This window comes from Myripristis murdjan, chromosome 6 (assembly GCF_902150065.1).
Source record: "Myripristis murdjan chromosome 6, fMyrMur1.1, whole genome shotgun sequence".
In the NCBI taxonomy this organism is placed as follows: domain Eukaryota; kingdom Metazoa; phylum Chordata; class Actinopteri; order Holocentriformes; family Holocentridae; genus Myripristis; species Myripristis murdjan.
The window spans coordinates 3,557,719-3,570,744 of NC_043985.1; the positions used below are offsets into that span (position 1 = coordinate 3,557,719).

Genomic DNA, 13,026 nt, shown 5'->3' on the forward strand with positions numbered 1-13,026 from the left:
ACTACCCCTTTCCCACACATCCACACAGAACCCTGACCCCTGACACGAGCCGCGGTTCATATCCTGCCTCCGTTAACCCCCTGCTTACATCCTCTTCGCCATGCCATGATTTCAATTCCCCACTATACACACACGGACAAATATGCCTATTCACTTAACATATCTGCCAATAGGAAGGCTGTTTTTGCTTTGCTTTTCTTGTTTCAACATTGTGGCACTTTTTCATGGCTCTATTGGGCTACTCAACTTGTTGATGTGGAAGGAATGCTCATTTATTTGTTTTGCTCAAATTTGAAGTTGGCCTGGATAAAAGCACCTGCTAAATACCTAAATTGTGAATGTGATTGGATGCCAGTGATTTATTTAGGGACCTTAGATCATACCAGTACTAAAAAGTACAAAGTAGACTCCCCGGTTTCTTTTTGCTTAAAACCCATGACGGTATACTCATCATAATGTTGCATGTCAGAGAACTACTGTCCTTCTGTCTTTTACATATTATTTTTTGTTTGTTTAACTTTTTCTTTGTTAAGTTGTGGCCTTTTGTCTTTGTTGTGTTTTGCAATGGACTTCATTATCATTTCAGTGCCTGTGCATTCTAAAGCCTATTGAAGGACTTAATAATGAAGACAAGACAGTTATTTGAATCAAATGATGGCATGGAATACCTTGGAAAATATTTATTCAGCATTCCATGTATTTATATATGTTAACAATGTGCAGTTGGATGCAGTGTTGTGAAAGGCTTCCAGCCTGAAGCACTGAGCTGATCCAGGGAGTTCCCTGCTGTTACTCTGGTCCTTATGACAGAGGAAAGCCGGGCCATTCTGTCATTCTGACAATGACTCAGTTGATGGTTTTAAAAATGGCCGCTGTCACAGTTGACAAAGTATTTTGGTATGTGAAATTAATTATCACTTCAACACCAACTGAATTACTAATGATCAATTTAAAGACTATAAAATCAATCTAACAAAGTCAAGACTCAGCTACACACAGGAGAGGCTGCACAGCTGAGCTGGCACATTCTCCTGTCAATAAGGAGCTGTTTTTTTTTTAAATCAGGATGCAAAAAAAGTCTCCCTGATGTCTTCCAGGAGGTGCCAGCTCTTCCAGAGGCAGCAAAGCAAAGTTTTTACATTATCCATTAATATTTAGTCATTTTCAATGACCATGATTGTGCAAAATTCAAAACATCATAAGTAATCCTTGGTTTAATTACTTAGTATGACCTTCAGTAATAACTGATCCAAAAGAAGTTTCCATGAACAGTGTAGAGGAATGAATGAAAACAAACCACACCAGGTTTGGATTTTATTCTCTTCACCAATCCTGTCAGAGAAATTAAAGACAAATAACTCTTGTCTGGACTTGGGAACATGATTCATTCTTTACTAGCAGCAGGACCGATGACATCCAGAAGTAACTTGGTGTTACAAGCCTTACAAGCTCCTACAATTAACAATGACATGTTCAAGGAATTTGTTGTTCCAAAATTGGCACATTTATATTCAGTAGCCTGTTTTTTGTTCTGTTATTTTGGCACTTTTAACTTTTGATAGTTCACAGCAGAGACAGGAAAACTGTGAGATCTCATACAGGAAAGGGACATAATTGAGCTGAAACTGAAGCTGTGTCATTGTGCTGAGATGTAACTCTGCTGTGACATTTCTGTTATGATGTTACTGCTTTAACACACCCAGTACTTTGGGTCTTAAGGAAATGTATGTCCTCTACATAAAACTTTACCCTGCACAAAATAATACTGTAATATACTTTGTCAGAAAGGAAAGTTATAATGCATTACTCTTTGGAAATAACCTTTGTTGCCATGTTACAGTTGGCCAGCACAGTGAAACAACATTACTCTACAGACAGCAGCGTTAAGACATACCGCCCAGAACAGTTAATGGCTGACAAAACTACATCAGATGAAATGGATATTTTAGAATGTATTTTTAAGCATAAGAAATAGGAAACAATGAACAAAGAAAACAGGCTGCCACAGATTGCTTTTGGTTCATCTATAACCAACTCCAGCACTAAAAATTCTCACAGTAAAGGAAACATAAAACATAAAGTCAACGCCATTCAGCTCTTAAATCAGATTACAATCAGCCAAAAGCTGGTACAAACAAGACCAGCCTATAAAACACATATAAGGCATAGCATAAAATATTGGCATTCATAAGTCAAATATTTTTGGATTGTGACCACAGCAATAAAAATCAAATGTGATTGAACCAACAGTCTTTTATCCCCATCAAGCCCCCTGTTGTACGGCTGCTCAGCAGATTGAGTTTATAGATGAATCATGTAGAAAAACATTCATGTCATCATCTAGCTCACTGGTCTGACATTACATCCGACCAGCATTCATTAACAGCTGTTAAACACTGATGCAAGGCACGATACGCCTTGCATCAAAAAAATATTATGGTTTCAAAACATGTTGGTTTTTTATAGTATACATGCATACAATAACAACATGCAAAATGTGCTAACCATAATAAGAATGAAGGCATTAATACAGGATTGAATTTCTTTTTTCAACATTGCCATTTTTCAATGGTAATAAAAGTAAAACTTACAATAAGTTGTAACAATCATAAACTTAAGGACATAAAGCAAATTTAACCATTATTTGTATAAAAATAAAGCAGAAGTAAACTTGTGCCTGCAGATGTTAGCCTGTCTCAGCCAGTGGCCTGGAGAGCCTTGTTTCAGCATAACTTATCAAAAGGCATCTTAATAATTTTATACTACTTTAATATATCCTGAAAGCAAGAACAGTTGAAATACCATCATGCAATTTTAAACTAATGTATTTTGAGCTTGAAAATCCTTTGAAGCCTTAGCTTTGGCCTACATGGTGATTACCACACTGGAAATATCCAAAGATTAAATCAATGCATCAGTTAAAAGTAGCATGGAAATCATATATTCTTTCCAATTTTAGAGACATTTAAAAAGTATTTACATAATTATATGTTGCCGCAATAAACATCTAGACAACATCTGATATGGCAGCACGTGGCATAGCAAGGTAGCACCTTTTTTTTTAGTTCTTGCATTTGAGCATTATGGCACAATCATCAAATTCAGAAGAAAAATACTTCCCTTAAAAACAGGCTCAAATGCATATACAATATATACAATTTATACAGTATATACAGCAGATTTCTATGCATTTCAAATAGAAATATATAGCCTACAATCTTTCTCTCCGTTATATATGTCTTAGTCTAGCTTTGTCATTCCTGCCAGGCACTAAATGACTTTTTCCAATGGCAAGACAGTTAAAGCAGAGAGCAGCTCAATAGCACAGACAGCAAAACGTAATAACACAAACCTTATTCCCAATTTAAAAATTGGTGCCATTCTGGCAACAAGTTTTTTGTTCCAGCAGGGCCAGTAGGCTGCTATGGCAATTCACTCGGTAGCCCTCAGTTTGAGGGGATAAACTAAAAACTCAGTCAGTCAATGGTAGTAATCAGAATGGAAAAACGGATTCATGACCGGAATTCCCAATCTGGGAAAATTTCAAATTGGAGGTCCTGCCGATTGTGGATGGCTTTTAGAGAGAGGTTTGCCAATTAGATGTCGGGGTAGAACTCTGTGTTGACATCAACGCTGTGCAAGACAGATTTCTGTTCTGCAGCCGACATCCTGTTTAGTACTTCAGTTGAAAGCGAGTAACTGTTACCAGACTTTTCCTCAAACCAGCTATCCAGTGCTCGCTTTCCATCAAAGTTACTGATGGGCGGTCCATTTACAGCCAAGGTCAGCAGATCATTAATCTGTTCCAGGGTCAGCCGGGAACGATTGTTCTTACACATCTTCTGCAGAGAAACTCTGCCTTTATCACAGCAGGCCGTGGAACTGGGCAGGACCCTAACAATATGCATGATCCGATTCAGCAGCGGAAAACGCTGCTTATACCGGCAGATGTGACTGATGACTTCTTTGAAGCCATTCATACTGTAGTAGTCTGCCTTCAGATCCCTCCACTCCACCACCAGGCTGCCCCTGGCCTCCGTCCTGGCCTGGGAACCATCCTGACCTGCTGAGGGAATCGAGTCCAGATGGTCAAATATCAGCAAGATTTCCTCCTCCCCATAGGCTTGTAAGTCTTCCCGGTTGTGAGGCCAGGTGGACAGGTCCAGAACCTTACAGGCTTTGGCAATGGAGCGGCTCTGCAGGTCCAGCCTCTGAGACAGGATACCCTGGCTCCTGTGGCAGATCTTTTCTCGGATGGACTGAAACTTGGACTCAGCGACACGGAGGTTCTTCAGGGCAACACCATTGAAACTTTCACGGAAATTTTCCTCAAATTCTTGCAGATACTCTCCAGGGCAGTCTACCAGGTGACCGATCTCCTGAATGGCCTCCTCTATTCTAGCATCAACCTGTGACACCAACAAGTAGTCTCCCTGGAAGATTAAGGCTAAGCGTGAGAGAACAGCTATGATGTCCAGGAGGAAATAGATGAGCTTCACTGATTGGTAGTCCATGAGAAACTGGAGGAGGGTAAGAGCAATGGCTGAAGCATCAGCTCTCTGTGTCTGGCTGCTGATCTCTTTAAGATGGGCAACCACCTCCAGGTAATCTTTGATGAGGGCATTAAGGACATTTGGTTCCCCTATGATCCACCGCACTGCCCTGATGTCTCCTAGGAACTCTGTCTCTTCCGAAAGTGTTGGGGCTGTAGATCGGAGCTCAGCCATCATTCGAGGGGAGTAGCGGTAAAAGCTGAGAAGTTGCTTCAGGTTGTTTTCCAAGTCCTCCAGACAGGACAGCTCCTTCCCACTGATGGCATCTAGCACCTCGAGATGAGGCCGGTGGATCATGACGGGAAGACAGAGGATCCAGGGAAAAGTCTTCTGAATAGCGATATACAGGTTGGCTCTCATTCCTGAGGAGATATTAGTACCGTCCACCCCCAGACCGACCACCAGCATGTCCTGTAACCTAAGTCCCAACACACTGAAGGCCCGATCCATGGCCTGGAGATAGCCATCCACACTGGAAATGCCCAGTCTCTGCAGGGACAGGAACTCTGTACTAGGGAAGCCCTCACTGGTGGTGAACTGGACATAGACTGCCACAGTGTCTGAAAAAAGGTCATCATTCTGGGCATCCATGATGACGCTTAGGTATGGAGAGAGACGTATCTTTTCAGCAAGGTCTTCTTTTAATGCCCTGGCAATGTGGTGGATGAGGATCTGACAGTCTCCCTCATTCATGTACTGGTCTACCACTTTAAGCTCACACTTCTTCAGCAGCTCTGCTAGTGGACGGAGGTCGGAGAAGGGTCGTCCCTCCAGGGCAAGGTGGTATGCTGCATTGAACAGCAGCATCATGTTCTTACACATCTCCTCCGTCTTTTCTGGATGCATGCGCAGCTTGTACAACTGCAGACACTTTTTATGAAGATTGCTCTGGCTGTGGAGCTTGATGGTATGGATCTTAAACTGTTTAGAGCCGATGATGAAGGCTGAAGTGCGGGATGACTGCACAGTGTACTGGCGGCAGACATGGCACCACATCTCATTGAGGGTCGGTGAGTAGCGAAGGAACCAGAATTTTTTTAACCACTCCTGCTTGAAGCGGCGAATCCGTCGGCCTGATCCAGAAGAAAGCTTGGAGGAGTCATCGGGAGAAATCACAAGATCGGCAGCGATTGATTCATCGGCCGAGTCCACGTCCTGATCATCTTCATCCAGAACTACTTGTATAGGCGTTAGGGGCTCCATCCCTGGAGGGAGAAAAACAAATTCAAGTTCAGGTTCTGCTGACAGCTTTATTAGAACCAGAAAAAAAATAAAGACAAAAAAGAAATGTTGTTCCAGTCCCGTCTCAGAGGAGAAAAAAATAATTAAAATTTGCCAAAAATTTTAGTAAAACAAAGTGGTTGAGTAAGTATGGCATAAGTATGTTCCAGTAAGGTGGACAGACCAGTCATTTTTACCATCAGTAATGTATAATTATGTGCACACCAAAACAGGGTGAACTCTCTTGTAATACATTTCCATATGATTACTGCTCTTGCCTTTTTGAGCAATGACATCATAAATTCAAAAAGACATTGTGGAAGGGAGATACACCAAGTACCTTAAGGATATCTCTTAAATAATGTTAACAGAATCAGACAAATGAAAAAACAACTAATAAGGAGCAGAGAACAGGTTTACCCATCTACACAACATTTTTTTCTGTGACTGAAAATTCATCTGTCCAAAATAATGGATATCATGCATTAACAAGTGCATTTTGCCTATTTGACCCTTATTTGTATTCAGCACTTTTGTCAATTATTTATTTCATATTTTTTATATAAAACAATGATTTATTTTTCAGTTGGACATGTTAATTAAACTAAAAAATCTTCAGATTGATTTTTATTCTAATAGATACTATATAAGTAATATAAACTGCATATTAGTAGTTACAGTAATACAGCAGTCACATTTACTTGTACCTCTAGCAAAATACAGGCCTTTACAAGGATAAGGATGACTGTGTGTGTGTTTATCTGCATATATAAAAGTATTAATGGCCCCTTTTAATACCTTAATGCATCACTTCTGTAGATTATACTTAACTATGACCGTATTCTCATTTGTTAACAGGTTATTACACTGTATACCTAACCGTACCTTCTTGGGTATACCCAATTATATACTTGGCTATATGTAAGCAATTAGGTATACCCATATTAAAGTGAAAATACTATAGTATGCCTGAGTAATTAGGTATACCGTGGTATACCTAACCCTGGAACTGTTGCATTTGTAACACAGTGACAAATATGTCCTGATAATTATAATTTTACAATAATTATGATTTTAACTATAATTATAATTTTACTATTTTACAAAAGAGATACAGTTCTTCTCTGTTTTCATACCATTAGTTATACATATGGTTATATATATATATATTATATTGAATTTAGAAACATATTTTTGCTGACCTACACTGGTCTTTTGGCAGTGGAATGTATGGTGTCCACAACAGTGGACAGATGTTTAACTCTTTGAAAATACAATTTATTATCATTACTGTTATTTTTACATGATTTTAGACTATTTTACAAGTAATAAAAGAACTTTATGATGTCTCTATAATGCCTCATGTATGAGAGAGATAATCAGTGAATAATTCACAGGGAAAAATTTTAAAATGCTAAAAATGGAGCAATAATGTAATGCTTGGTCTGAGGAAATGTCTGTATCATTCAATGAAAGCGGAACAGATCTCTTCTAGGTTTTGGTGGAGAAACAGTGGTTCTGTCATTGTTCTGGAGCCTACCTTGAAAATCTTCGATAGGGCCCTGCTCAGGGTGGGGTGGGGCCTGTTCATGCTGGGGTGGAACCTGCTCGGACATGGCTGGGGTCACTGTGCCTCCTTGTCCTCCTCTGAGACGGGTCAGCTCCGCCTCCAACTCCACAATCCTCCTTTTCAGTTTGACACAGTTGGGGCAGAAAGAGGTGGAAGGTTCTTCGCTGGTCTGGCTCTCCTCTTCTTTCTCCTCCACCTTCAGAGAAGGAAGATTAAAGTCGCTGTCAGAGGAGTCTAAGCCGAGCCCCAGTACTTTACACTCTCTAGGGAAAGAAGACTGTCCGGCTGGATGGGCCCTGGACCTGCTGGAGGCTTCCAGAGATGCTTCGAGAACGTCTTTGAAGATGAGGTCAATCTTCTTCTTCTTAGCAGGAGGCTGACCGTCTGTTTCTTCACCTGGTTGCTTACTGAGGCTGGGTTTACTCTGCAGAGCTGACTGCAGACAGGAAGCTTTAATGTCCTTCTGAGGCCTGGGCAGCACTGCTGGCTTCTCAGGACCTGGAACACAACAGTGTAACATCTTCACATATAACATGAAGCTACAACGCTGTGAGAACAAACTGTCAAAACACTAAATGTTTCAAGGAGACAATAGTCAAGAATGGTAATTTCCAACAAATACAAAAGCACTATGAAACAAGATTACTTGCAGGGGAGGGTTCTGGGCATTTTCAGCAATGTTGTTGTCATAGGACATGCCACTTTCTGTGGGCAAAATTTGAGTGTGTTCTTGACCATGGCCAACCTTCCCACCGAATTTTATGATATTATGTGGATGCATCAGGAAACTATGGCCCTGTTTGTGCCCAGCCCCGTTCAGTCAATGTTGCTGTCACAGGGCCTGTCCAATTTGGCAAATCAGTGGGGAAAAATGGTCAGTGCCGCCTTGACTAAATGTCCAACTGGGTTTCATGATGTTATGTAGATTTGTTTGGAAACTTTGGCAGTGTTTGTGCTATGCCCTGTCCAGTGTTACAGCCCTTTGAGGACTGGCCTGGAAAGGTATTCACTTCTTCATTATCTCATGACCAAAGCTCCTACCAAGTTTCCTGCAAACATGTCTAGAACGTTCAAAAATGTCAAACATGTCCCGACAAACAGACAGATGGACAGACAGGAGTGATGACATAACCTCCTGCCAGAGGTTTTACCTCCTTGGGAAAAAAAGGAAAAAAAGAAAAAAAAAAAACTCAATAAACGGTAACTTATGGAAACTTTGGGTCTTGTAGAAGCAATAGAATGTCTTGTGATTTATACAACAGGATTTCACATCATGGAGCTCTAAAGACTAGTGCAACAGCACCATCTGCTGGAGAATTCAGCTTATTAATTTAGAATTGAGGGTACCTGAAGCAAATTCATGTAAGAATACTCGTATAATGGCATGAAATGAAAGATATACTTTTGTGACACACTAAAAAGTATTCACTGGAGATAATTAATGGTTAAACTAGAAGTGTGCACTCAGTAGAGAGCAGATCTGCCAGGCATGTCTGGGGCCATGAGGGTGGTGAACAGGAACTGCAGGCTCTGTGTGCTGTGTGTGTGCATGAGAGTAGTGGAGCAAAATAGAGAAAATATGGAGAGAGTACATTTTCATGCCACCATAAGTGTTAAGTTAACTGACAAAGGCATTTCAACTAGCTGACATTTTTGAATGTTTTCAAACATTTATTCATGTCAAAAAATTGTGCCAGCATAGGGAAGCATGTACAGATCACTGATGGAGTCCTTACATCATTACATCTCTATTTTACAGTCATAGCTTAATTTTTTTTTTTTTTTTTACTGCTTAATTGAAAATTTCCACAAAGGTTCCACATAAAGAGAGGAAAATAATCAAATATGACAAGTACTTTTGATTTGTCAAGTATACTATTTAAAACGTAATAAGAATAGGAGATAACAGGACCAAGAACTGACTATTGAACATCTATCTGGCAGGGCAACAGTTTTATTTTATTTCAATGCATTTTGCAAGATAGCAAAATGAAATTTTGAAATCAAAGTTTTATGATGGTAAACAGTCCATATGAGGAGTGAAAGAGGCGGAACACAGTGGAAGAAATGTCATCTGGACGTAAAACACCTACCTAAGTATTAATGTCTGTGTATCGTTTGGAGAAATGTTCAACTTACCTAATAAAAGAAATGCAAACAGATTCTGGCTTGTTTCTGGTTATACAAGAAAACCAGAAATTTGCCAATCACCCCAAGAGGCTAAATCATTGTCTGACAATACCAGATGTTCTCCAAGATTGAGGTCAGGCTGGCCTTCTCTGTTCATGTGTTAATTACTGTCCACCTATGAAGTGTGGTAAGTGAAGTCTGCTCTATGATCTATGAAGTGTGGTCAGAGTGCAGAACTAATCACTCTCTTGACTGGTTTGGAGGGTCGATAGTAATGGACATCTGAACCCAGTGCAAGTGAAACAACAGGAACTGAAGCCACTGGCCTCTCAAGGTAGGAACATCCTCGTCACCTTACCTGGGTCCAGGTTCCGGTCGATGCTGTCCTGAGAAACACTGTGAAGTCGTTGGATGTAGTCGTCGCTATACCAAACCCTCAGCTTCTCTCCTGCCACCAGCTGCCGATGGACTCTGAAATAGATGTTTTTATCGCGTTGAAATGCTGTCAGGTTCCTGTCGCTCTCCTCTGATGAGGTCCGGACAAACCTGCAGGTCAGAAACATCGTTGACAGACTGTTTATTCCACAATTAAGAAAAAGAAAGATTTGTTCAATACTCAAAACACACAACACAACACAGCATCTTGTGGCTGGACTGCATTCTCATCTATTGAAGCTATTATGAAAGGTGAATTCCTCCACTGTATGACTGTTTCTGCTTTATTCAAGGCAGGAGAGAGAGGGGATGACATGCAGCAAAGGAAAGAACTTTCTGTGGTAAGGTCTTAGCCTTGATAAGTGGTACACGCTCTACCATTTGAATCTCCAGGGTGGCCCTGGAGCGGATGTTCCTTCAAACTGATAAATATTACCTCATCCAGTTGGCTTTGGTGTCATCGCTGCCATCAATGGATCGATATGCATTGTTACAATCAACCACCTGGGGAAGTCACAATAGAAGAACATTAACCAAACAGAGAGACGGGCAGGCAGAAAGACAAATAAAGACACAGACAGACAGACAGAGATACAATAAACTGGTCTTGGAGTGCTTCTAAACTGGTTCTACGTGAGTTGTAAACTGGAACTATACTGTTCCTGGACTGGTTCTAAGCTAGTCTTTGACCAGAGCTGGAATGCTCTAGAAAAGGTTCTAAACTGTTCCCGGAATGGTTATAGACTGGTACTGGATAGGGTATGCTTACTATCCAGGAGTAAAATCCAGAGGATTTATCCTTGGACACCAGTTCCCCCTCGTATGGACCAAAGATCGCTCCCTTGGGGATGTTTACATCCACACAGCGCACGTCGACCTCTTCTCCCTCAGTGAAGACCTCCAGGCATGATGGGACTGTGAGTGCCGCCCTGTTGGCCGACCCCAGGGTCACGGGAGTATCAGGGATAAACAGCGGGGGGCCGTGGGAAGGACACTCCTTTTGGAAATAGTCCTGGCACTCCTCGCAGACTGGAGGCAAAATACACAAGCTTCTCTGTCATCATTTACACTGGTATTGACTTAAAAGTCAAGACTTCAGATTTCCTTAGATTAAGCACCATTCTTAGGCTTATAAAGTGCTCTACGAGTCAAGAAAATAAGAATAACACATATAAGCCAATCAGCTAAACAACAAAAATGACACTAATAAAGCAGGTAGTAACAGCGGAAATGAAATGGGCAAAAGACAATTTGTAAGTCTATCTGGACAGGGTCAATAGCTGAAAAGAAGCCAAGGCTTACACCAGAGGTCCAACGTCTGCTCGGTCATGGTGGAACCATGTTGGCAGAAATCCAGCACTTTGTCCACTTCACAACACTCTGTAGAAGCCAAGAGCAGGAAACATCACTTACTACCATGTTACTGACCTCATCTGTTTCTAACTGCCTTTAGTATTTCTGCTTTATCTCTTATGTCAGCTTTCTTATACTTTTTTTTTCCACTTTAAACTTCATTTCTTTCTGACAGTAGGACTTACTACAATGATTCAATAGTGCAATGCCTATATATGGTGTATACAGGTATTCTTTTTACGTTTGATCGATTCATTATTTCTACATTTATTGTTGTAGTATTTTTGTAGGTTTATGCACCTGTTTAGACATAATGCACACTTTTTTACAACTAGGATTAATGCACAAAGTAAGATTAATACATATTTCTACATAATGCACTTTTCCCCCCAAATTTATAGTGCACATATTTTTATATTTTTTTTTCCTATTTCTTAATTATTTCACTTATGATTGTTCCTCTCTTGAGAAATTGAGCACCTGCAACTGACCCAGTTTCCTCTTTGGGGGTCAATAAAGTATTTCTGATTCTGATTTGCTTGATGGCAGGAAGAGACAATTTTAGTCCTGTATCCCAGGCTGGCAACTATAAGCAGTGGACCTTCAAACCAAAACCTATTCTGGGTCAATGTGACTAGTGAACCTAAAACCTGCAGGTCCATTGGTAACAGAGACCCTAGCCCAACAGGGCTGGCGGTTTGATCAACAGAGACCCTCAAACCAGCATTTTTACTGGTTTCAGATCAGGAGACATTGAAATAGGCAGGTCTACTGATTCCAGATTGGTGAAGACAAATAGCAGCAGCAGGTCCACTGGTTCCACAATATCAGATATCCACATGAGCACACCCAGGGATCAGCTGAGACCCTGAAACCAGCAGGTAGACAGATCAAGATCATCACTTATGGCAGCAGGATTACTGGAGACCCTGACAATCAGCAGATCAAAACACTCCCAAACTGGCAGGTTTCACTACTCGCCTTGTAAACTGTTTGGGGGGCTACTCTGCACAGCTGATCATAGTTAGGCTGTATTGCTGACATAATCAACATTCGTCGCATCATTATCGCTCGTTGTCAGCAGGACTGCTTGATTGTCCAGTTTGAAACGAGCCTCTGTTGAGCTGTAAAGGTTACAAACATCCCGGACAAAGAGAAAAACTCTAAATTTACGCATTCGCCCGCAATTTAAAGTGTTGGCTGGATGGAGACCTTGCACTCCGAGGGCAGACGGAGCAGAAAAGACTGAAACACAAAAGTTGCCTTCAAGTTTTCATATTAACGTCAATGTCATGGGGGAATCGGGGAATGCGTGGATTCGTGGACAAACAGCAGCTGGTCGTGATCTGCGCAACGCTTTTCTGATCGGTTTCCGTCTGCAGGCAACTGGCAATCTGCCTACTGTTTTCGGAAGCCATTTTCACTGGCCACATTGGCTACTAAGACAGACTCACCTTGTGCAAAAACGCAGCAGGGACCCCGACTCTCCCCTGGGGCTCCCCCGAGTCTCCCCGCGACCACCGAGCACCGACCCCCGGCCGCAGGCTCCGCGGCTCCCCGCCGATGCAAAGTTTCCCGTCAATTTTTGCAACGAGTCAGTCGCCTCCCCGAGCTTTGACCACCATTTTTTATCACAGGAAATGACATGGAAAACGGAAGAAAGCAATTGCACAAAAATTAAAGTTGTGCGATTTTCAGCCTTGTGTTTTTTTTTTCCTCGTAAGGCCAATAAAACAGCTTCCGTCAGCCGGACACCGCAGGGAC

General features: G+C 41.4%; 1 protein-coding gene across 1 annotated transcript; it reads right to left on the reverse strand.

Annotated features, from left to right (window-relative positions):
- Positions 1-1,475: 1,475 nt before the first annotated feature.
- On the reverse strand, positions 1,476-12,883 carry prdm11 (PR domain containing 11). Its single transcript, XM_030053435.1, has 7 exons — positions 12,717-12,883; positions 11,212-11,289; positions 10,679-10,938; positions 10,346-10,413; positions 9,833-10,020; positions 7,315-7,842; positions 1,476-5,758 (listed from the first exon to the last, which is right to left on the reverse strand). The coding sequence occupies exons 2-7, from the start codon at positions 11,237-11,239 to the stop codon at positions 3,597-3,599; spliced, it is 3,234 nt and encodes a 1,077-aa protein (XP_029909295.1). The 5' UTR covers positions 11,240-11,289; positions 12,717-12,883; the 3' UTR covers positions 1,476-3,596.
- Positions 12,884-13,026: the final 143 nt, after the last annotated feature.

Excerpts from the sequence above, each read along its gene's own strand:
- prdm11 (XM_030053435.1), bottom strand. The coding sequence starts at position 11,239 with ATGACCGAGCAGACGTTGGACCTCTGGT. Across the intron at positions 10,939-11,211 it reads GCAGACGTTGGACCTCTGGT|TCTGCGAGGAGTGCCAGGAC; the intron begins GTAAGCCTTGGC and ends TTTTGCCTCCAG. Across the intron at positions 10,414-10,678 it reads CTGGATTTTACTCCTGGATA|GTGGTTGATTGTAACAATGC; the intron begins GTAAGCATACCC and ends TGACTTCCCCAG.